At 47.1% G+C, this 26,043-nt stretch overlaps 1 protein-coding gene and 1 pseudogene across 1 annotated transcript; one reads left to right on the top strand and one right to left on the bottom strand.

Annotated features, from left to right (window-relative positions):
* The first annotated feature begins 924 nt into the window (after positions 1–924).
* LOC149271004 (estrogen-related receptor gamma-like) lies at positions 925–15,116 on the top strand. The gene is made up of 7 exons (XM_089507688.1): positions 925–962; positions 4,358–4,731; positions 6,494–6,610; positions 7,193–7,312; positions 7,490–7,651; positions 10,391–10,660; positions 14,872–15,116. Exons 1-7 carry the CDS (start codon positions 925–927, stop codon positions 15,114–15,116), a joined length of 1,326 nt encoding a protein of 441 aa, XP_089363814.1.
* A 4,965-nt stretch (positions 15,117–20,081) lies between these two features.
* Positions 20,082–25,191, bottom strand: LOC149271003 (SH3KBP1-binding protein 1-like; annotated as a pseudogene).
* Between the last annotated feature and the right edge of the window lie 852 nt (positions 25,192–26,043).

The following is a 26,043-nucleotide window of genomic DNA, read 5'->3' as shown; positions in this document are numbered from 1 at the left end:
ATTCGCTGTTGACCCTGATCTGGGAGATGAAGCCGGCTGGGGGTTCTTAATTCCCCTGAGGTCAGGCTCAGGTGAGATGGGCACGATGCCCACTCGTCCTCATGAGATGCCATCGCCATAACGACGGCCGGGAATACATTATTTTCGAGCTCTTGGCATCCCGTGGTACACCTCGGCAGAATATGATGGCGCTATATATATATATATATATATATATATATATATACCACCTGGGGTGTAACCAATGCCTTTCCTCCACTTCTGCCCCGTCACCCCCAAACTGTTACCCTCAACAAGATAAAATCAAATTTCTAATTATTTAGCGAAGTCTATTTTTATTTATTTTTTTACCCCAAAATCAAGTGTTACAGGGGCTTCGGCGATGCGGTGGCCGTGTCTCCCCGGGGAGAGTCCTCCGTCCCTAAATGATTGCTAAAAGCGCAATTTAAAGTTAAAATCTGCGTTATTTGCAGAATAGAATTTCCAACAAAATTCAGAATTTTTTTTTTCTTTTTCTTTCAGAATAAAAATGTTTAAAAGCGGCGAGGTGTCAGAAATCATCGATCGGCTTAATAAAGAAGCGGAACGCGATTCATTTACTCCATTAATTAGAAGGCGGGGGTAATTATTGTTATTAATTAGGGCCGGCCCGTTAAATTGTCAGCCTGAGACCTCGTTGGTTAATTATTCCCCTGAAGACCCCCGTGTGGCCGTGATGAGTCGCCAAATCACCCCCCCCCCCCCCCCCCCCCGAGTACGCCCTATGCAAATCCCGGGCAGGCGGGAGGCTGGGGCAGGAGGACCTTCCTGACTGCGCTGGATGCTCAAGGGGTAAAAGCCTCTGCTGCTGGGCGTCCGGCAAGTCCAAGGAGGAATCTACCGGCCGCCGAATCTATGGAATATTTAGAATTATCCTGGCAGGGAATGCCGGTCACCGAGAACGACGCGGCCCCTCCGGCCCCGTAAGTAACTCTGCAAGGACATTATATATATATATATATATATATATATATATATATATTTAAAACATTTTTGGGTTTGTTTTTTTTTGTTTTTACCTTACATGCTTTCGGATCTTGGGTCAAACACCCTGTCAAACTGTACCGCATCTGCCTCGAACACCCGCTGTGTATCCACCACTCTTTGATTATCCTGAATTTAAAGAGGGTTTTTTGAGCTCAAATTTGCTCCTTTTTTAATTTATTTATTTTTAGAATTTTTTTATTTTTTTTTTAGCCGTGACGGCTGCTGAGAATGTCCAAAGCTGGAAAAGTTGTGTTTTTTGGGGTCAAATAAATAATAAAAAAAATATATATATTGGGGTAAATTAGAATAATAAGACGTACAATTACATTGCATTATTTATATAGCACCAGCAGATGCAGTAGCGCTGTAACATATATATATATATATATATATATATATATATATATAATCTCCCTCCTGAATGTAGACATTTTTCTTAATATTCTTCTGTTTAGAGTTTTTTCTTTGGAGTTTAAAGAATTTGAGCGATTCTTTCAGGTACGGGTTACATAGAAGCGCAAGCCAGCGGAGGTGGTAATCGTTAACATTGTCAGGTCACATTTTCCATAATGACTAAATTATATAAAAATCATAAAAATTGCATTTAGAGATTTCTGCGCAGATAGGAACTTCAAGGAATTAATCCCCGTAACAATTAATGGTAAATAATGGTAATTTATTTAACTTTAATGACGCCAAAAACTCTTATTCCTCGTTCCAAACGCCTCGTTATATCCGCAGAACATCGTAAAAGACGTCAATTTAATAAATTTCTAATATATTATCGTCAATTAGCTGAGAAGTTTTAAATAAAACACTTTTTTTACGTTTTATTACATTTTTTGCATTCAACCCATTGTACAGCGCTACGGAATATGATGGCGCTATAAAAAAAAAAATACAAAATGTAATTAAAATGCAATAATAATAATAATATCACAATGGGGCAGCTTCTCATAAAATTGCACCTAAAATACCCCCAAAATATTCAAGTAAATCTCTCTTTCTTTAATCATGTGAGTGCAAGCTCTTGGACCCAAACCGCAATCTGGTTATTTGGTTAAACCGTCTGGCAAAATTCTATAAATCAGAATTTTGCCAAAGAATGTTCCGTCGTTTGGAATTCTACAAGAAGAGCGCATTAACCCCTTCAACGCTGGAGGGCTGTGCAATTTCTCTGCAGGGTATTTCACGCCGCTCTGCTAAGGGACGGGAAAAAAATAGAATAAAAAAATGTATTGTTCATAAATGGCCTTTTTTAACAGAATTTTTTTTATTTTAATTGTTTTTATGAGTTTTTATCCACTCAAATGTGGGATCTGTTTTATTTGTATTCTTTTTTTATTGAATTTGTCTAATTTTCAAAATAATTAAAAGTATTAGTATTTATTCTGGTGTAATATTATGATTGATTTATATAGCGCCATCATATTCCGCAGCGCTGTACAATGTGTGATTACAGTATTTTTAACTGAATATATTGTTTGATCGGGGTTTTTAATGCTGCGGCGCGCAGATTACGGGTAAAGGAATGTTTGTATAATGACCAGTATCGGAAAAACGTTTCCAGGGACGATTTGCCTCCAGCCAATCGCATCGTTGTATCTATAGATAGAATATACTGTATATACGTCAGCGGACAATATGTAACAGATATAATGTAACAGATCACCGGGTTCTCACCCCCAAAAATGTGATAGAAATACATATTTCAGGAACGACTAGACGAGAGAGACCGAGAGACTGACTCCCAGCAGAGGTGGTAGAGGGTAATACAGTGAGGGTATTAAACATGCATGGGATAGACATACGGCTCCTGAATCTAAGACGAGACCAACGACTGATTAAGGTTTGAGTCTTTACAGCAGGAGAAACGGGCGACTAGACGGGGGCCGACGGGGGCCGATCTGCCGGGGGGTTCTGTTTCTATCCTCTGATCGGCTGCGTATTTGCAGAGGACAAATTTGAATATTTTGGCTTTTTCTTTTTTTAGAAGAAGAATCGCATGATCTTTGTATCCTGGAGCATAACATGGGATGGGGGGGTATGTAATCGGAGGGCTAATTGTAAGCTCTTCAGGCAAACATCCCCATTTGATGTCGGAAAGGCAGGTTGTGTGTTTAAGGATGTAGTAATTAGCCTGTGTTTGCCCCAAATCTTGGGCAGGAGGGTTTGGGGGTCCGGGGATGGGGGTAGGCAGAGGTTTGGGGTGTATGACGAGGGGGTTGGGGTCGCGGAAGGTCATGACCTGTGACCTCTTCACATACTGGATCTCGTTTACAGACAAGATGTAGAAGCCGGCAGGAATTGGAAGGGTTCCGCGGACTTGCGTTCTAAGCCTTGCAGTAAAGGGTTAATGTTAATCTTTGGGGGGTTGCAGTGGGGAGAGTGATTTGCCTCCCGGGGTGGGGGTCGGGGGGGTCACCGTCAGACAGAATCTATGTTAAGCATCTCTTTCAAAGGCCATCGAACCGTATTGATCGGGACGTCAGGGGAAGAGACGAGTCCGGCTTTCATGTCAAACTCAATAATAGCCCCTAATCTCCGTCTCATCGCCCGATCTGCGGCCGCCACTCCCACTCCCACTCCCACTCCATACACACGGCCCGCTCCGGGACACGCCGAGTAACGCCACGTACGTCCCCTTCTGGGCGAGGGACTGAAGTAAAAGGAATAATAACGGGAGGGGGGGTTGTTAGAAAAAAAGAACCTGCCGTCGGATCGGCCCCCATCCGGCCCCCGTCTAGTCGCCCGTTTCTCCTACTGTAAAGACTCAAACCTTAATCAGTCGTCGGTCTCGTCTTAGATTCAGGAGCCGTATGTCTATCCCATGCATGCTTAATACCCTCACTGTATTACCCTCTACCAGCTCTGCCGGGAGGCTGTTCTACTCGTTGGAATCTTTATATGAAAGAGTTTAAAGGTTGCTATATGATAATGAAACGTGCCGTACTGGAGATCTCCTCCACAGACCTCTATGGGGGGATCGTACCGGCATTTATAGAGTGGGGTCCCTGACTGCAAAACCCCAGAGCCATCGTTTTGCCCCAATCTGCAGACCCGGAGGTTGCCATGACAGTCATGTGATATTTTGGGGGCGTTTCCCACCGCACTGAGCTGATGCTTTACGACGATGCTAATGAAGTCCGTTCCTCCATAGACTTTCATTAGTCAGAGAGTCCGCTGGGTGGTTAAGACTGAGGCATTCTATTGTGAATGATGGAGAACTTCTATGTAATTGATACGAGTCGGGGGGTGATGGGTTTGTATTTTAAATGTTGGAAGAAAAATGCTGTTTTGGGACAGACCGATTCTTCTCCTTTTCTCGCAGGTTCCTCTGCGGCGTTCCTCACAGCCTCGGCCTCCAAATTAAAGCAGAGCCGCCGAGTCCGGCCTCGCAGATGGACACCGCGGGATATTACAGCCCCGGGGGGCTCTCTGACACCAGCAGCAGCTACAGACTGTCCATCGGGGGCCAGTCCCAGGGCCTGGAGTCTCCCGCCGCTCGGCTGGGGTTCTCGGACTCCGGGGAGAAGCTCTTTGCGGACAGCCCCCCGTCTCTCGGAGAGGAGCCCGCCGTGCACTGCGTCCTCCGCTCTGTCCCCAAACGCCTCTGCCTGGTCTGCGGGGACACGGCGTCCGGATACCACTACGGAGTGGCGTCGTGCGAAGCCTGCAAGGCCTTCTTCAAACGGACCATACAAGGTGAGGACCTGCCGGTGGCATCTCGCTCGCTGACCCCATCAACCCGAAATCAAGTAAACCGCTAAAAAATCCCACCTGCTTTCAAGTATTGTGTATCGACGGTCCCTCGACGCCCCCCCCCCCTCCCGGGGCCCGATGGCCGCAGGGACGTAACGCGCTGTGACAGCCGGGTGATGGAGGAGATCGCGGGTTAAGAAAACATAATTAAATCTTTATTGATTAATCGTCATTACATGCGGCGCGGGGGGATTTTGGGGGCTTCTCTCCCCTGTACCCCACCTTGGACCTGTGCCATATGTTGGTGATAACGACGTTTCACGCTTACCTTCTTCACGGGGCGGACGCCCTTTTTTTTTTTTTACAGTCTGTTTGCCCCCGGACCCCCTGGGCGGGGGCAGTTCGTGGATTTGCTTGTTGAGGCATGGAGTAGGTCTCCAAATCGGTTGAAATACCCCATTGATCTGCGTGTGAACGCTTAGAGTGTCAGCTCCCCGCCAGCTGTCCGTCAGGTGTTAACCCCGAGCGTGGGGGGTCTTGCTAACAGTGATGGTCACCAAGACTCGCTTGTGTTTGTATGCATTGTTGCTCTTTACTGAGAGAGTGGTAGTTAAGTGGAACAGCCTCCCAGCAGAAGTGGTAGACATGCATGGGATAGACATACAGCTCCTGAATCTAAGACGAGACCAACGACTGATTAAGGTTTGGGTTTTTACAGCAGGAGAAACGGGCGACTAGACGGGGGCCGGATGGGGACGATCTGCCGGCAGGGTCTGGGTGAAGCCGGTGATACTTTGTGTCACTAACGGCTCCATTACTAGTAAAGCTCCTGTGCGCTGGATGAACTGCAACTCCCAAGACCCTTTAACCCGTCGAATGCCGCGCGCCGTAGGCTGCGCGCCCCAATGGCAGTATAGACCGGAGACGGTGCCGAGAAGCGAACGGCGGATCCGACTGCGGCTTCCGCGCCCCCCCCCGTCCCTGTGACCGGAGGAGGAATCCATCAGGCAGAAGAGAGGACTCAATATTCATTAGAGTGCGCGTGGATAGAGTGCCGGAGAAGCCATGCACATCCCGGAGCGCCAAGTCCCCCCGGGGGCCGCTCGGCAGAGATACGCCGGCTCTGCCCCCCCCCCCCCGCCGCCCCCTCCATCTTTGTTTATTTCTCATTTGTAATTAAAAAAGCAGCACATCGCCCAAAGGAACGGGGGGGGGGGGATGGGGGTATCAGGGGGCGAGAGCTGAGATAACATGCCCACCTTCTGCCATCTTTTAATATACAGGGGGGGGGTGTCATCTCATTCTTGCACCCAAACTCAATCACAAACTAATTAATAATAATAATAATAAGTATATTATTATCACTATTATTATTACACAACCACAGCATTATTATTATTACTATTATTATTATTACTCAATCATAGCCTAATTAATATTAAGTATTATTATTCTTACGCTACCACAGTATTATTATTATTATTAATATTATTACGCAACAGCAATATTATTACTACTATTGTTGTTGTTGTTATTATTATTATGCAATCACAGCATTATTATTATTATTATTATTAATAATACATCTCAGGTCAGCGGGAACATTCCGTTGGTTGCTATAGAGATAAGACCACTTTTAGAACGTTGCACCAGAATAGGAGACCCTATAGAACTCTGCATGGCCTCTCCATATTGCCCTTCCCTGCGGCCCCCGTTTACCCCCTGCGAGGGGCAGTATTTTATACCCCTCTTTGCCCCGTTCCAGGTAACATCGAATACAGCTGCCCCGTGCTGAATGACTGCGAAATAACCAAGCGACGGAGGAAGTCCTGCCAAGCCTGCCGCTTCCGCAAGTGCCTGACGGTCGGGATGATGAAGGAAGGTACGCTAACGCATCAGGGGCCTACAGCGAATAATAGAAATATACCTGACAAGTGTCCCTGTTTAGTTTAGTGAGTCCCTCTTTTGGTCCCAAAATGCATGTACGCTTCTTTCCACCCCTGTACCCCTCTTTTCTCCCCGATACCCATTTTCCTTCCCTCCATCCCTCCTCTGTGCCCCTCTACCCTTCCCCCCCCCCGATGCCCCTCTCTCCTCCCCCTGATGCCCCTCTTTTCTAGGAGGTCAGAATGTTTGCTGGGTATGAGGGGATCGCAGGGTTCTACAGCCCTAAAAGCCCCGATAATGTGTATAGAAACCGCAGGGAACGGCTTTATAAATGAAACGGGGTAAATAAACCCCATTCTTCTTCTTCTAAATGCCCCCCCCCTTAGTTATACAAATGCCCCCCTCAGTTACACAAATACCCAGTGAAGTCCTGTAAGGAGTCTGAGTGAAGCCCCGGGGTCTCTCTGGCCATTTGGGATTCCAGGAATTATTCTATGAAAACACAGAGATACGGCAGACGCCCCCCCGACCCCCCCCCCCCCCCCGGGTCGGGTCACATTTCATTATTTTATTGCAGGCGTGCGGCTGGACCGGGTGCGAGGTGGGAGACAGAAGTACAGACGCCCGGTGGAGGTGGAGGCTCCGGACCCCTGCTCATATCTGTCTTCCCACCACGTGTTCTCAGGGAAGAAGACCAGTAAGTACTGGGGGGAGGGTAATCGGCATGGCAGCCGTGTGGTGGCGTGTTCCCACATACATGTGCGTGATCTGTATTCTGCACGCTAACGACATGCCTTGTCACCGTGCACACTGCGTGCTTCCGATATATCCAACAATCCGTTCTCCGTCTCCCTCTCCTTAATCCCCCCCGCAGCAAACAAGGTGGTCTCGCACTTGATCCTAGTGGAGCCCGGAGAGGTTTTCGCGAGCCCCGACCCCAGCCTGCCGGATAGCGACCTCCGCACGCTGACCACGCTGTGTGAGCTCATCAACCGCGAACTTCTGATGACCATTGGTTGGGCAAAACATGTCCCAGGTAAATATTAGCAACGTGATGTCCGTTCTCCACCACCGCCTGGTCAATAATGTCCAGGTAACTCCTGCGTGGCACATAGAAGGTATATCCACGTTCCGTGACCTTCTGGCCCGCGCAGTTCCATCTTGAGTAGGGCAACGTCCCATTGACCACCAGCCAAACCCATAGCACAGGAGACATCATCCCACCAACCACCTGGACCATGAGATGGTCCTGACTCATGGAGGTCATAACACCATTCCAGTAGCCAACAGCAGGACCGCACTCATCCTCAGATATAATACTTATGTTCCTGTCGGAATAAAGTGGGCCAGCCATGTTTCAGACGTGGTATCGTCCCATAGTGGCCTGTGTCCCTCATGGGCTTAGTTTCAGGCCGTGGGTATGAGATAAGAAATGTTATATTATACGTGGAATCGCTCCGGGCCGACGTGGTGAATGCTGTTTGCTTTCCACGTCAGGATAAAATTCCGTTCTGAATATTAAGTGAAAGCGTGGAGATAATTGATGCTTCGATTTATTGATTGCCCTCATTTTAAAAGCTTCGGAAATTCACACGCTTTCGATCTGCGTGTCCGCTTAAAAATAGAAAGCTCCACGTGACGGAGTATCTGGGCCAGAAGTCCCCTGGGGGGTCATTTGGGGTCAAATCTCAGAGAGGGGGGCCTTGTGTTCCATGAACAACTTGCTAACGTCCCTCAGAGGCTCCTCGGAGATTGAAAACATCTGGTGGTGTCCACGTAGAATGGTATCAGTTGGATGTTGGTCTCAGAACGTGAGTGTTTATGGTCCGTGAAGTTCTTCACGTTATATGGAGCACAAGGGGCAGAAGAAGAGGCTAGAGAGAGGCCGGTGGTATTAAAGACGCTGGTAGGGCATCCGTCTAGTGCTGGATAACGATTATTGGTCTTTAGTAGTAGTGTGACCAAGCAGCGGAGGTCATCTTACTTGAGCTCCACGTGGTCCCACCACCATTTTGTTTCTTCTCTCCATCTCCCCATTTTCATATCTTCCCTATCCAATGAGAGGCAGAGTTCAACCACATGGAAGCCTGGACTACTGCCCTAGGCCACCGCTGAGGTCCTGGCGATGGAGCACAGCTTCTACTATGGAGCCAAATGTTCTGAGAACCCCCTACTACATGATGAAGGAAGGTGAAGGTATGGGGGGTCCAAATTGCTACCCTGACAGAGGCCAACTGCAGAGCTTCATCTGCCATGGCTGGTGGGTCATTAGGACAAGCCATATTGAGTCAACACAACGGGTCCGGCAGGTGTCCTGGGCCAATAATAACCCCTAAGAACTTAAATATATAGCCCTCCATGGCCCATTATCTTCTACCGGTGCAGGACTCTTGTAGCCCTGCTATCAGGTAATTGGGGTAGCAGAACCATAGAAAAGCTGTAAAAATGGTGGCTTCTACTGCGTCAAAGTCTATGCCTGATGTGGCCCATAGGCATCCAAACACAGCTTTGTTTTGGCCGTCTCAGTGAGCAGAGAATACGGTCTCTTTCCAGACGTCGGTGTCACGATGCGAGAGGAAAGGGTTCTTCAACGATTCCCCTCCAGGTCTCTGCGTTATCGGTCCGACCATCTAGCGAGGAGCGGAGAGAGGATGGAGATTTCCATCTCCCAATTACTGTCATTCAGGGTCTTCTCTGTGCAGGGAATGAGACACAGAGACCCCGTTAACGAGGACGCCGATCCCGTGATAAAAATCTCCAATATTTCCAAATTAAGTGAACCACTCAATAAAAAAAAAAGAGCGGAAACAATGGTATTGAGACGGCCTGAAAGGGCCGAGTAATGGCCGCGGACATCACAAAGAGGAGGTAATTGGAAAAAATGACAGGCGACGGCCCTGAGATGGCCGAAGCGATAGAAAGCAAACGGCGGAGAAACGAAGGTTATTTTATCCACCAAAGGAGGAAATTCTTAGATCGAAAAATTACTTTCATCTGAAATGTGTAATGCACCCCTCAGACTCCATATACCCCCCAATAACCCCTCTTATTACCCCATATAACCCTCCATATAACCTAATACTACTCCATATACCCCCAATAACCCCTCTTATTACCCCATATAACCCTCCATATAACCTAATACTACTCCATATACCCCCCAATAACCCCTCTTATTACCCCATATAACCCTCCATATAACCTAATACTACTCCATATACCCCCAATAACCCCTCCTATTACCCCATATAACCCTCCATATAACCTAATACTACCCCCAATAACCCCTCCTATTACCCCATATAACTCTCTCAATAACTTTATATTATTTCATATACCCCCAATAACCCCTATGACCCCATATACCTCCTCCTTATATTACCCCCATATAACCCTCCCAATAACTTAATATTATGCAATATAGCCCCTATTACCCCCATACAACCTTCCTATAGCCTTATATTACTCCATATACACCCTATAACCCCTCCTATTACCCCATATAACCCCCTCTTTAACCTCTCCTATTACTCCATACACCCCTCCCTATCACCCCTCCTATTACTCCATACACCCCTCCCTATCACCCCTCCTATTACTCCATACACCCCTCCTATTACTCCATACACCCCTCCCTATCACCCCTCCTATTACTCCATACACCCCTCCTATTACTCCATACACCCCTCCCTATCACCCCTCCTATTACTCCATACACCCCTCCTATTACTCATATACCCCTCTCTATAAGCTGCTCTCTGTCCCTTTGCTTCAGGTTTCTCGGCCCTGTCCCTCGTCGATCAGATGGCGTTGCTGCAGAGCGCGTGGATGGAGGTCCTGGTCCTGGGCATGGCGTACCGCTCTCTGGCCCTGAGCGACGAGCTGGCCGTAGGGGGTAACTTGGCGCTGTGCCGGGAGCAGTGCCGCCGCTCGGGGCTCCTCCACCTCCACGCCGCGCTCCTCCAGCTCATCGGGAAATTCCGCAAGGCGAAGCTGGACAGGGAGGAGTTCGTCCTGATGAAAGCCATGGCGCTCGCCAACTCAGGTATTCACTAAGCCCAGAGCCCCAACTCCCCGTCCTCGGTCCTGCTGATTGTTGCTGATTGGTTCAGGCAGAAAAGGGGAGGGAGGGAACCCCGGGACAGGAAATTGATCAGATCACGCTGGCTCTGCCACCGGCTGCCACCTCCCCGCGGGTGATACAGTGAAAGCGGAAGTTGTAGGAAGTTTTAGTAAAAAAATTACATATTTTTATATATTATTGGATCCCAATAATTCCTCTAAACTTTCCGCGGTTGCATTTAGCTTTCCGCTCCGGCATATTTCCCTTTACAAAAATACTGTTGTTTTTTTTTTATTAACCCTCCCACTTTAAATATCTGATCCATAGAAAAAAAATTCAAAGAAAAAATAAAATGTGTTCAGTAACTGGCGCTGGACTCCAGACCGTCGTAGAATGTGACGTATAGGGCGTTATCTGTGATTTATTGATGGGTATTTTTTGGGTGATTATCCCGGCGTCTGGCGATCATCGAGGGTCTTTGGTTTCCTGAGACCTCGGCGGTCTCCAGCTGTCATGTCTCTTGTTTAGCTCGGAGTTATCGACGTCTGTCTCTCGCAGTCTGACGCAGCCGATCAATAACGTCCTCGGGAGTTTTGTGCGTTGATGGATCGGCACAAAGGGGTGTTGGGGGGCGGAAGCCGAGCGAGGAAAGGCTTTGAAGCCTCAAACGATCCGTATTCCGAAGGGACGCGCCGGATTTAGCTCTGGGGGCCAAGAATTCCGGGATAAAAAGCCGGGATCTGAACCCAAAAGGCGAATTATCCCATCTTACAAACCCAGAACCTGCCAGCCCCATCCGGCCCCCGTCTAGACTCCAACCTTAATCAGTCGTTGGTCTCGTCTTAGATTCAGGAGCCGTATGTCTATCCCATGCATGTTTAATACCCTCACTGTATTACCCTCTACCACTTCTGCTGGGAGGCTGTTCCACTTATCTACCACCTTAGATATCCAATCTAAGATAAAATTATAACTAAATACTCTAAATACCCTCTATTATTATTATTAATTATATGGTTATTTCTTCTATTCTTACTTATTTTACGGCTCCCACATTCCTCAAAGCCAGAGCTGCAGCATTCCATGCAAATTCCCCTCTGTTTCCCATCATCCCTCAGTGCAGATGGTATCGGAATCCCATTGGTCAGCCCGAGCAGGAAGTTGGAAGCCGCTTCCTGTTCTCTTCCTCCTGTCAGCCCGAGCAGGAAGTTGGAAGCCGCTTCCTGTTCTCTCCCCGCGTTGTTTCAGCAGACGGCGCAGGAGCCTCTAGCGCTAGAGATTGTTTCCAGCCGTGCAGATCCCTCCGTAACGCTATTATCACAGATATCTCAGGGCGACGGGTGATTTAACCCCGCCATGGGGAAGCAAGATGGCGGCTCCCGCATACAGCGCAACGAGGGGTTAACAGAGGGGGGTTTAATATTAAAACTAAAAGAAAAGCTGAAAAATATGTTTATTGTAAGAATTAGCATTTAATATAATTAATTAAAATTGACACATTTATTTTGTTAAGTTCTAAATTATTTAACAAGCAATAAATTCAGGATAATTTAAATAAAAAATATGGATTTTTTATATCGTTAGTAATATTCTCGGGTGGAAAATAAGGATTAATTTTTTTTTTTTAGATAACAAAAAAAAAACTATAAAAAATTGCAAACTTTTATCAGAAAGTAAGAAAAAAAAAACCCCAACTTTTTTAGCTTAATAATAGCTTAAAAACTTCTGTCCTTTTTATGGCATGTGAAAAACATACAATTTCTTACTCTATTATAAAAAAAATTCTCATCCAAACTGCAGCAGAAAATTAACTCCTAAAAAATAAAATTAAAAATATCTATTTTTTTGGGCGGGGGTTCTTTAATCAGGAAGGCCCCTTAATATTTTAAGGCTTTTTTAATGCAATAAATCATTAAATGATTTGGGGTAAATTGCGGGACTTTTGTGCTAATTTGCACCTCGTGGGGTTTGGGTGCGTTTGTGACTTCTGTGTCTTAACGAAGAAGTGATTAGCGCTCTGCGATTAGAAGACGGATTCCCTCGTAATTAAATAATCCATCAGCTGTATTGATTGGCGAACGTCCGATGGTTTCTTCTTTAAGTCAGCAGAACCCCCTTCTTAACCCTTCCTCCTCCACAAGGGTGCGCAACTAAATAGTGAATATCCCTCTGGAACTGAAAAGGTTAAAAGGGGAACCAAATAAATCAATTAAAATATTAAATGTTAAAATGATGAATTCAAATAAATCCGAGGATAATAAATAAAAAAATGCATTTAAAGAGAAAGAGGCAGGAATAAGAGATTCGGGGCAGGAGGGGCAATAGAATCGTAATAGTAAGAAACAGGAGGGATCAGAAGATCAAAAAGGGATCCAGGTTCAGGAAAAATGTCAGGAAAATTTATGGCATATTTTATCCAAATCGCTAAATCAGTGTTAGAATTAGAGAAGCCAAAGGAAGCTTCCAGAATTATTCTGCCGTTTTGTTTTTTTACCCCATAAAATATTTTTTTCAGCCATTTGTATGATTCTCGCTCTGTTATCTGACCCCCGATCTACTAAACACCGCGACTCCTTATCATACTGCCTGCGGGGAGCAATAGAATGACTCGGTCTTAATCACCCAGCCGGACTCTCTGACTAATGAAGGAACGGACTTCATTAGTATTGCCATAAAGCATCAGCTCAGTGCGGGGTTTGAGCCGGGAAAGTCACCCAAAATATCACATGACTGACAGCAACGGCGGCTCCAGGTCTGCAGATAAAGGGAGATTATTGGGAGAAAATGAGATAAACCCAGACATTACTGTATACAGCGCTGGGGTTATATTACTGTATACAGCGCTGGGGTTATATTACTGTATACAGCGCTGGGGGTTATATTACTGTATACAGCGCTGGGGTTATATTACTGTATACAGCGCTGGGGTTATATTACTGTATACAGCGCTGGGGGTTATATTACTGTATACAGCGCTGGGGGTTATATTACTGTATACAGTGCTGGGGGATTATATTACTGCATACAGCGCGGGGGTTATTAATGTATACAGTGCTGGGGGTTATATTACTGTATACAGTGCTGGGGGTTATATTACTGTATACAGCGCTGGGGGGTATATTACTGTATACAGCACGGGGGGTTATATTACTGTATACAGTGCTGGGGGGTTATTCTTGTATACAGCGCTGGGGGTTATATTACTGTATACAGCGCTGGGGGATTATATTACTGCATACAGTGCTGGGGGTTATATTACTGTATACAGTGCTGGGGGTTATATTACTGTATACAGCGCTGGGGGTTATATTACTGTATACAGCGCTGGGGGGTATATTACTGTATACAGCGCTGGGGGGTTATATTACTGTATACAGTGCTGGGGGTTATATTACTGTATACAGCGCTGGGGGGTTATATTACTGTATACAGCGCTGGGGGTTATATTACTGTATACAGCGCTGGGGGATTATATTACTGCATACAGCGCGGGGGTTATTAATGTATACAGCGCTGGGGGTTATATTACTGTATACAGCCCTGGGGGTTATATTACTGTATACAGTGCTGGGGGTTATATTACTGTATACAGCGCTGGGGGGTTATATTACTGTATACAGCGCTGGGGGTTATATTACTTTATACAGCGCTGGGGGTTATATTACTGTATACAGCGCTGGGGGTTATATTACTGTATACAGCGCTGGGGGTTATATTACTGTATACAGCGCTGGGGGTTATATTACTGTATACAGCGCTGGGGGTTATATTACTGTATACAGTGCTGGGGGATTATATTACTGCATACAGCGCGGGGGTTATTAATGTATACAGCGCTGGGGGGTTATATTACTGTATACAGCGCTAGGGGGTTATATTACTGAATACAGTGCTGAGGGTTATATTACTGTATACAGCGCTGGGTGTTATATTACTGTATACAGTGCTGGGGGTTATATTACTGTATACAGCGCTGGGGGGGTTATTACTGTATACAGTGCTGGGGGTTATATTACTGTATACAGCGCTGGGGGTATATTACTGTATACAGCGCGGGGGGTTATATTACTGTATACAGTGCTGGGCGGTTATTCTTGTATACAGCGCTGGGGTGTAGAGATGGAACAGGGGCCTTTGTAACATTCGGGAGCATCCGGTCTCTGCTCCTAAACGCTGTCCCTTTTGACCACCAGATTCTACCCACATCGAGAACATGGAGGCCGTTTTAAGCTTACAGGATCGTCTGCACGAGGCCTTGCAGGACTATGAGAGCGAGCACCACGCCGAAGACCCCCACCGATCCGGCAAACTGCTGATGACCCTGCCCCTGCTGCGGCAGACGGCCAGCGAGGCGGTCCGCACCTTCTGCCAGATCCGGCTGGAGGGCAGGATCCCCATGCACAAACTCTTCCTGGAAATGCTGGAGGCAAAGATTTGACTTGGGGGGGCGTCAGCCACGTACCCTCATTATCAGCTGAAACACGAGGACCCTACCAGCCATGGAAGGAGATCCTCCGTGGTCAACGTAGGCCGGAATTAGACCCCACGGAGATGTCACTCGGTCTGCGGGGGAGATGTCACTCGGTCTGCGGGGGAGATGTCACTCGGTCTGCGGGGGAGAAGTCACTCGGTCTGCGGGGGAGAAGTCACTCCTTAGCTAGGTCAACCATGAAGATGAGGCTTCCAACCAAGCTTCCTGAGAATCTCCACAAACGGACTCGGCTTGTAAATAGATTTTTTTTGCCAAGAAAACGATATGTTTGACAGCTTTAGTTAGCGTTGAGTGTTCAGCATCTCACGTTCCGTTATCTGTGTCCCTCTCTGCGCTTCTCAGAATCAACGCTCATCCGTAGTCTATGCTCGGAGGTGACCGACCCAACCGGTCCCACCGCCAAACTCCTAATATTGATACATTGTCAATAAACTCATACGGCTGGAGGCGACCGACCCAACAGGTCATTCAGAAAAGCCATTAAAAAAATAAAATGTTATCCTAAATTAATATTTATTAATAACTTAAACAGTTGGAGGCGACCAACCCAACAGGTCATACTTGGAAAACCATTAAAAAAAATCTTTTTAATTAATATTTATCTATTGTTAATAAATGAATATAGTTGGAGGCGACCAACGCAGCGGGCTATACTTGGAAAGCCTTTTAAAATTCCGATCCTTAAGAAATATATATTATATATAATTAATATGTTGTTAATTAATTAACATTGTTGGAGGTGAACAAGCTAGCAGGTTAAACTTGGAAAACTCTTAAAATTTTAAGAAAATTGACCCCTAATTATATCGAGATCTAAAAGAAGATCCTTAAAAATGTTTTTAAAATTTTGATCCTTAACTAATATTGATTTCTAGTGTTGTTTAATTAATACGGTTGGAGGCGACCAACTCAACAGTTTAAACTCGAAAAAAAACCTTTAAAAAAATAAAATAAAAAAATCCCTAATTAATATTAATATATTGTCAATAAAACAGGTCAAACTTGGAAAACTCTTGCATTTTTTTTTAACATTTTTATCCTTCACCATTATTGATATATTGTTATTATATTAATCTAGCTGGAGGCGACCGACCCAGCAGGTCAGAGCTGGAGAAAGAAATGAGGCTCTTTGCTTCGCCGAGAGAAATAACTTAATTTGGGGAAAGCGGTTTAACCAAAATCGAAGATTTTAAAAGTTGGTTTTACAAAGAAAAAAGTTATTCGCAAATCGTCCGTGGAAAGGTTTCGGAAATTTGGACGCATTTCGGTTATCCCCAAGAAAAGAACGATTGTGGAAAGAGTCAATTCGCTTCGTCTAGAGGAGAGGGTCCCCTTTCCGTTCTGTGCCCCCCTCCTCAAGCTCTTCATTGTAAAAAATAATCGTTTTAAAAAAAATAAAGGGAGAATGTTTTTAGGTTTTTGGGTATTTTTTCCTCCGCTACCCAGCCGTGTGATGCGAACCGCTGGAATCTCTAGGAATATAATATAATTTTATAATTAATATAATTCATATTCATATACTTTGAAGCTAAGGGGAAAGAAATCGAGGATTAAAGATGCTGTTCCACTTAAACTAAACATTAATTGCATTAATAATAATAATAATAATAATATATGTTAACCGAATAAACCTGAACGGGTCCGTCGTTTTATTTTTTCCTCTTAAGGTTTAATCATACAAGAAACTTTTAAGACGCCTTCCAAGTTTCCATGGAAACAATGCATCTGCTTTTACATATTATATTATAACATATTATATTATATGATTAAAGGGTTATTTGTGTGGCTTTATCGTAAGCTGCCGAGAACCGGTCCTGTTTTGGGTTGATATCTGATGTGTAGAGAAGTCCTAATGCGCCTGGGCATTCTAATTGTTTGCCCCACTGGAGGGGCAGAATCTGTGGGTGAAGGGGCAAATTGTCCTGATCTGATAAATAGGTAATTTCTCAGGTTCCGTAAGGGGAGAAGCTGAAAATTCTCGGGCGAATGGGCAGATTCTCAAGATTTTGGGGGTAAATGGGGCATTGTTAGGGTGAGAATCTGGGCTGATTCCGTACATGGATTTAATAAATTTCCCAATTGTTTCATTTTTATTACTGTCACAAAAAAATCCTTCCTTGAATACAGGTGACCCACCTAAAGATATTCCTAAAGGTTAATAACCTTCTATTTTAGAACACTTTTTGCAAAATTTTTATTCATACTTATTTCATTTTTTTCACATTTATTATTATATCATTATTATTATTATTATTATTATTATTTTACCAAAGCAAAAACTGAATTGCTTTGGTAAATTAATAATAATTTATTATTGTTATATTATTGTTATTTTACAAAAAAAAAAAAGAGCAGTGATTTTTTATTAAACTTTTTTTTTTTTATCCCTAAATCCTTTTTTTTGGTTAGTTAAGCCCGGGGTCGGTGCTCATATACTCAGAACGCCCCCAGGGTAGCAGTGAAAGGGTTACTAATCAGTGGGAAAACTGATAGGAAATCAAAGCCCCCAAATTAAGATGATGTGTTTGTTAATTAGCAGAGATCGTTAGGCTCTGGCGTTAACGATTACTGGACCAGACCCAGATTGGACGCTCCAGCGCGTGATAAAGGATTCCTTTCCAGCCCGAGCCGAGCGGCTTTTAATGAATAAATTTAAATTCAAGTCCTCCTGATGAAGCCCAATGCGGCGAAACGCGTTGAGTGACGACTTTCTTTGGACTTTTCATGTTATTTTACCAGTATTAATACTTCTGGTTTTATACATTTTATATATTTCTTTTATTTTATATTTTTTTATTATATTAGCATTCAGTAATAAATATACCTTTCACCAGACCCACGTTGTGGACAGTCACTGTATGACATACTGTGCACTTATGAACATCTAAACATCTAAAATTGAGGATCACGCAGACTGGACCCGTTGGTGACCACGAACCACAGGCTCATTTATACCCTCTTGAGTGTAAGTACATTTCCACGCTGTGCGTGTTCTACACTTAAACACAGTAACACACTATTGGATCCTTTTTGTGTTTCTTCCTTTGGATTCATATTCCCTATGTGGACCCTCATGTGACCCCTGCTATGTATTGAACTACAGAGGAACACTGAGTGCAAATCTGCCACACGCAGGGCTGACTATATTTAATTATACATCTACACTATATATATTTTCACTGAATGGAACACGCGAGCGCCCCCTAGTGCACCTTGACTGAAATACTTCGACACCCGGAGAGTGTTCTTTAAGGGCTGCAGCTGTGTCTTCCTCATATATAAAAAAAAGGAGAGTCCTAATTCATTATTATATTCTTTTCACATATCCTACTCCCCCTGGTTTTCACGCTCTCTTTAAGCTCACATCCAGTAAAATAACCAGATTTTTAAACACAATTTTAGGGATAGATAAGTGGAACAGCCTCCCAGCAGAAGCGGTAGAGGGTAATACAGTGAGGGTATTAAACATGCATGGGATAGACATACGGCTCCTAAATTTAAGACGAGACCAACGACAGCAGGATAGACGGGGGCCGAATGGGGCCGATCTTATTCTATGTCTCTGTATCAAAGATGAGTCACCTGTAACAATGTTTCTTCTTTTGTTCTGTCCTCCGGGTTCTATTATCAGGGTTCTGAATATTCTTCTAATCTTATTAATGTAAGAATTAGAATGCGATCAGCCCCGGAACATCTGGACGGATTTAACAAACTAAACCCTGTCGGCCAACTTTCCACCGGGGGAGTCTCTGCAGCGAGACAGCTCTGCTGTAACACGAGAGCGCTTTAATACCTATTCGTTACTGCCCTGTATACAGTAATATAATAACCGCCCAGCGCTGTATACAGGAATATAACCCCCAGCGCTGTATACAGGAATATAATAACCGCCCAGCGCTGTATACAGGAATATAATAACCGCCCAGCGCTGTATACAGTAATATAACCCCCAGTGCTGTATACAGTAATATAACCCCCCAGCGCTGTATACAGTAATATAACCCCCCAGCGTTGTATACAGTAATATAACCCCCCAGCGCTGTATACAGTAATATAACCCCCCGGCGCTGTATACAGTAATATAACCCCCCCAGCGCTGTATACAGTAATATAACCCCCCAGCGCTGTATACAGTAATATAACCCCCCAGCGCTGTATACAGTAATATAACCCCCAGCGCTGTATACAGTAATATAACCCCCAGCACTATATACATTAATATAACCCCCCAGCACTGTATACAGTAATATAACCCCAGCGCTGTATATAGTAATGAAGAAAGTTTATTTTTAATCTGGTATTGATCTATAACTGCCACCGGTAGCAATTAACCCCTTCTAGTTCAGTAATTTAAAGGGCAGGTTTGTGATTAAGAGATTAAATTCCCTGCATCCTCCTCGCAAATAACCACAAGTCACACTTCCAGCTAATATAAAAAAAAATGCATTTATTGCTACCAAAAAGTGAAAATGTGCCAGTTTGAAGCAAAAGAAACCATAAAAAGAGCTCTACGGGGTAACACTGAGAAGTCATATTTAATGCACTTAGTAGACCGGGCACCGAGCTGCGCCTCTCGTAACGTCTCTCCAGAGGTAACGAAAACTTTCACCGCTCTGACATTAAACATCTCGACCCGACGGATCACAGATTGCTGGATGCCAGTTGCGGGACTTAAAAGGAATATAAAGCTGCCGGCATCGCGATCGCAGGTCTCCGCCGCTTGGGGTGGATTCTGTGTCTATGTATAATGTTTTGCCGCTTTAAGGCGACGTCCGCCGTAACGGGAGATAAGCGGCAGCGTCACAGTTACACGCCGCTCTCCGACTGTAGAAATAAAAACGGGCGACGTGCCTTCCTGCCCCTCGGGGTTTAGGACTCTTCCGCCTCGGACCCGGACCCCAGAAAGGCTCTTCAGAAGGAGGTCTCGTTGAGTCTTGGCTTCTGTGGGAGTTTTGGGGGAACCAGGGGGTCGCCGGGTGCCTCTCCCGGGGTAGCCGAGGGAGAAGACGGAACCGGAGGGGCAACGCAGAGCAGAGGAGGCTGAGAAGGGGCTGGGGAGGCCGGACGTCTCGCTGGCGCAGACCCCCGAGGACTTTTAATTCGGGTCGGAGCCCCCTCGCCACTGGACCAGCGTGACTCGGGATGCTGTGATTCTGAGCAGCGAGCAAGCTCCTGGCAGCGCTCCACAAAACTGCCGCTGCCACGAGGCGGATCCAGCGCAGCGCCGCTCCCGCGGACGTCGGGAGGGGATTGGGCGGTCGGAGCTCTGGCCGCTTTGGCGCAGGAACGCGGCAACGAGTCCCACTTCTGCAAGGAGCTTAAGCTGCCGTGGAGCTGAGGCTGCAGACTGCACAGAGAAGCCCACCCTTCGGACGGACGACCAGAAGCCAGCTGGGGACGGCCGGAGGAGGAAGGTCCGGACCTGGAGATCCTCTCTCGGGGACCCTCACTCAGGTGGGACTGGAGACTGCAAGACAAAAAGCTCGGTGGGTACAAGTATCTCACCCCCCGTCCCCTCCCCCGCCGACCGGACCCCCAGAGGATTTTACCTTGTGATGGAGGCACGTGGGTTGCTCCATTGCGAGTAGGAGGCAGCCGGGCTGAGCTCAGGTGTCCGGGTGAGGGCCAGGTCGCACTGCTCCAACTGCTCCAGCAGCTCGTCCTGCGTCAGACCCCCCAACTCTGTAACCGAGTGAAAAGAGGCAGATTTCAGACAGTGAACTGAACTTCATTTATTAAAGTTACTTCGTTACGAGGGGCTCCTCCACTGTCCCAAGGAGCTGACAATTAAAATGTTTGCACTGATGCATAAGAGACGTGGCCTGCCGGGAAAAAATAATGAGTGGAGACCTTGGGGGGGGGGGGGGGGGGGGATTTCCAAATGAAACTTTAGCTGCTGCTGCTGCTGCTCTCACCTCGGCTCTCCCCTTTGCTCGCCACTTCCATGGCGGTGGTCAGGTCCCACATCTGGAGGCAGCCGCTGGCGTGGCCGGTAAACAGATAGCGCCGGGGCCGGGAGCCGATGCGGCTGGAGCCGTCACACTCGTGCACGGTGAACGACGTGATGGGCGAGCCGTCCACAGAGCGGACTTCGCAGATCCTAGAGGGACGACGACAAAGTGCTGAGCAGGCGCTGCCGCGCGTACGGATCGCGTAGCCGATAAATAATAATAATAATAAATGAATGAAGAAAATCTGCAGGACCCACCTTTTCCCCGTAGAGGACAGACGGACGTAGACCACGTTGGAATCGGGGACCACTCGCTGTATAAAGACCTGCTGGTCGTCTCTTTCTCCGAATGGTCCTAAACGTACGAGCAAAACGGAGCCTCAGTTTAAATACCCGGTCGCTGAGCAATTTGCCCCAATTACAGCCACACGGTAGACGATGTCTCGGGTAATAGGGCACTTTTTACCCTTGTTGGATCTGCCTGGCCCCCACACGCCTTTTAAACCCACTTGTAAAGATATAGGAATCGCTAAGCGAGTGCCAGCCTTTGGGCCCAATGCCGCCCCCCCCCCCCCGATGATATAGATTTATCCGGAAGGTGTGCCCCTCGCTCCTCTGCCCTCCTATTTACCGATGTCGTTTCCTGAGCTGCAGCCGGCGTGTCCGTCGATGTCTTCCAAGGACAAGATTTTGAAAGAGGCGAGCGGCGTGGATCCGGGCTGAGTGGAGATCATGCCACGGAAGCGGGTCACGGTCCACGTGCGGACGTGGTTATTATCTGCGCAGACTGCGGAAAGGAAGACAACAAGCGGAGTGTGAATAACAAGCGGAGCCGGGCTGAGTCTCATAAGACTTGGGGTTACATTGAGGATCGGGGAGGAAATACTTTGTTACCCGATATAAGGTGCCTCTCTGACAGCATGATCTTGGTGACGGGGCTGCGGTGGACGCTGAAAGTCTGGAAGAGTTGGGGTCCCGATCCTACGGTCTCCGGATGCTGCACGATGACCCTCACCACGCCGGAGCTGGTGCCGTAGGCGATCTCTATCCAGTTCCCGCTGTCACCTGCCGCAGGAGAGGAAGGAACGAGATATCAGAGAGAGACATGATTACGGGGTCTCGGGAAGAACGGGGTGTTAGTGACGGGTTACGAGCGCCCACTTACTTGTCTTGGGCGTGAGGTAGACGCTGAGAGCAGTGATCGCGTCCTCCGAAGGGTCCCGGTAAAGCTCTGTGACGAGCAGGTCGTTGTCTTTCATGCGCAGCGGGAACTTCTGAACATCTGCCCAAGATCAGAACAGAATGACGGAAAGAAAGAGAAAATGGGGGGGAGGGGGGGGGGCAGCAGAAAAAGAAATAAAAACAAAAAAAACAGGAAAGAGGAGAGAAAGGAAGGCGTCCGACGGCCCGACAGATGAGTTAAAGGAGTAGAAGCTGCCGGTAACGGAAACGGATATAGAAGAGAGAAAATCCGTGTCCTTCCCAAACCGCCAGCAGCGTGGGATCCGCTCGCACCCGCCGATAACCCCGAGGACGCCCGGAGAGGGGAGATCCTCACCTACATAGTAGACGGATCCGTTGTTACATCCCAACAGGAGGAAGGAGCCGGCTGTGTCGTAGCTGTTTATCGGCACCACGTCCTGGATCTGCAAGAGAGACGATCAGGGGTTTGGAGCGGAGTGGAACCGAGAATACGACAGGCTGGGAGACGGGCGATGCATCCACGAGACAGCCCAGAAACAAGAAGAGCTTCCAGGAAAGATTCCAGCGCTGCTTAGTAAATAAACCCCCTTTAGCCTCAAAGCCCCCAAACTCATAATGAATTCCTCCAGGGTAGGAGCGAGGGGTCCGGCGCGGCGCCCTCACCTGCCAGTGCTTGGTCACCCGCGTTCCACACCCCCGATCTTCCCCGTGTGACTTGTGGCTATTAACTGGTTCGTGACAAAGAACAGAGCTTCTACGGGAACGCCGAGGCTGAAAACACCTAAAACATGACAAAAATAAGATGATTCTCGCCAAAAAAACCCATGCTCTCGTACTTCATTTGACTAAAAATGCCTCCCGGTCTCTTGGGTTGTTTTCTGGGGGGGAGGACGGGGCTGGAATTAGAATAATGGCGGCGAATGCCCTCATAAGATTTGGGGGGGGGGGGTTAAAGGCGACCCATCGTTTGGCGGCCGCTCACCGATTTCACTTCCGCTGCTGTCCCCACTGATGGACCACAGGATTATCTCGCTGTAGGAGGACACGGCCAGCATCTTGTCCGACTCCCCGAGGGTCCCACCGACGGCCTTGGCGTTCAAAGCCACTCGCTCGATTACCCAGTCCAGGCAGGGGCTCGAGAAAATCAGCTGCCAGCCGGACGTCTCCTTCATTCTGGGGAAATGAAGAGAGGAGAGAAGAGATAGGGGATGGGAGAGGAGAGGAGAGAAGAGAGAGGGGGATGGGAGAGGAGAGGAGAGAAGAGAGAGGGGGATGGGAGAGGAGAGGAGAGAAGATAGAGGGGATTGGAGAGGAGAGGAGAGGGGATGGGAGAAAGAGAGAGAAAGGGAAATACATGAAGGGATGAAGGACGGGAGGGAATATATTCCAAAGGAAGAGAAAAGTAACAACAAGAGCTCGGAATCTAACACTTGATGGGAGTTTCATGTTACTGAAAAGGTGGTAGATGAGTGGACCAGACTGCCAGCAGAAGTGGTGGAGGGTAATACAGTGAGGGGATATAAACCTAAGACGAGACCAACGACTGATTAAGGTTTGAGTCGTTACAGCGGGAGAAACGGGCGACTAGACGGGGCTATCAGAGAAAAAGCAGCTTGTACCGGAAAGAGCTCTAAGCCGCAGAGGAACTTTCTATCACACGGACCGGACCGGACCGGAACCGAGGGGGGGGGGGGCGCACGAGGCAAACCGTTTCCTCACCTGTAACACACGATGAACTGGGCGTACGCCACGGCGATCCAGTTGTGATGCCCACAGATAATCCGGACCATGCCGGGGTCGCTGGGGGTCCCTAGAACAACAGGAGGGCCGGCTGGAGATTAAAAAATGCAGCACGTACCATTTAATAATACGGGGGGGTGAAGAATGAATAAACCCCCTCTGCTTGCCTGCTGCTGCTCGTTTCCTTCGGTTCACTCCAGAAGCCGCTCCCCAGCAGTACAGGATCAGTAGTCTATACATTGCTGCGAATGCCCAGTTAGGATCCGCCAGCACTTTAAGCACAAAGCCTTTCAGAGACTGGCTTCTAGAGCCAACAGCAAAGAGAGGGAGCGAGGAAGAAGTGGGCACCACCTGCTAAGGGGCTTCATTGCGGATAACCGGCCCGTCTTACCCAGGGGCACGGAAGCAACGCGTACAATTCTTACAAATAAACTGGGAATTCTGCCAGCAGCAAAGCCACCGGAAACAACGTATCCCGGAGACAAACGCCGACAAGATACCGGAACGTACACAACGGGGTACGAACTCCCGGGGGGGAGAAGGTCAACGGTGAGACCCCACCTTAAATATTTATATATTTACATTGAGGGGATATTATTGCTTTGAGCGGGACCAATATATAAAGAGCTCCCGTACATTACCCGTTAAAGCAACCCGTTCATTAACAGAAACGTACAAAGAACGAGAGGGACTCTTTACAGAGAGGGCAGTAAAGGTACGGAATCCACGGCCGAGAGAGGGGGGTCTATCAGATACACCGGATGCCTCCAAAGGGGGTAAAAGCAGAACATACTGGGGTATAAATGACGGAATAAACAGCCCGAGGAGGAATCTGATCGCCTTCTAGAGTCTAGAAGGAATTTTCCCCCAAAGTGCCAAAATCACCCCCCAAAAAAACATTGGGTTTTTTTTGCCTTCTTTTTGATCAGTATGAGGATTTGATGCTGGTACAGACCTCCTCCGCTCCCGAAGCACCTGTCCTCCAGCAGGCGGCCCAGGATACCGGCCCCCCCGAGGTTGGGCGGCATGGTGTTGCTCCTCCGGACTGGAACCCGTTCATTATGAGACTTCTGGAGCCGATCTGCAGACCCGAAACGCTGTGCCGGTTCCTTCTTTTAGCCGGAAATACTGCAAGACGAACAATATATACATTATACAGGGGGCCGGCTCGCTGATTTATCTATACATTATACAGGGGGCCGGCTCGCTGATTTATCTATACATTATACAGGGGGCCGGTCACTGATTTATCTATACATTATACAGGGGGCCCGGTCACTGATTTATCTATACATTATACAGGGGTCCGGCTCGCTGATTTATCTATACATTATACAGGGGGCCCGGCTCGCTGATTTATCTATACATTATACAGGGGGGGGGGCCGGTCACTGATTTATCTATACATTATACAGGGGGCCGGTCACTGATTTATCTATACATATACAGGGGGCCGGTCACTGATTTATCTATACATTATACAGGGGGCCAGTCACTGATTTATCTATACATTATACAGGGGGCCGGTCACTGATTTATCTATACATTATACAGGGGGCCGGCTCGCTGATTTATCTATACATTATACAGGGGTCCGGCTCGCTGATTTATCTATACATTATACAGGGGGGCCGGCTCGCTGATTTATCTATACATTATACAGGGGCCGGTCACTGATTTATCTATACATTATACAGGGGGCCAGCTCGCTGATTTATCTATACATTATACAGGGGGCCGGCTCGCTGATTTATCTATACATTATACAGGGGGCCGGCTCGCTGATTTATCTATACATTATACAGGGGGCCGGCTCGCTGATTTATCTATACATTATACAGGGGGCCGCCTCGCTGATTTATCTATACATTATACAGGGGGCCGCCTCGCTGATTTATCTATACATTATACAGGGGGCCGCCTCGCTGATTTATCTATACATTATACAGGGGGCCGCCTCGCTGATTTATCTATACATTA

This window comes from Sceloporus occidentalis, unplaced genomic scaffold, assembly GCF_023333645.1.
Source record: "Sceloporus occidentalis isolate IW3139 unplaced genomic scaffold, rSceOcc1.0.p SCAF_600, whole genome shotgun sequence".
NCBI classification, from domain to species: Eukaryota; Metazoa; Chordata; class Lepidosauria; order Squamata; family Phrynosomatidae; genus Sceloporus; species Sceloporus occidentalis.
The sequence above is the reverse complement of the archived record's forward strand: the minus strand, read 5'-3'. Positions and strand labels throughout refer to the sequence as shown.

Coding starts and splice junctions, on each gene's coding strand:
- LOC149271004 (XM_089507688.1), top strand. CDS start 925: ATGCCGGTCACCGAGAACGACGCGGCCCCTCCGGCCCC. Junction 6,611..7,192: donor GGTCGGGATGATGAAGGAAG/GTACGCTAACGC, acceptor ATTTTATTGCAG/GCGTGCGGCTGGACCGGGTG. Junction 10,661..14,871: donor CATGGCGCTCGCCAACTCAG/GTATTCACTAAG, acceptor TTTGACCACCAG/ATTCTACCCACATCGAGAAC.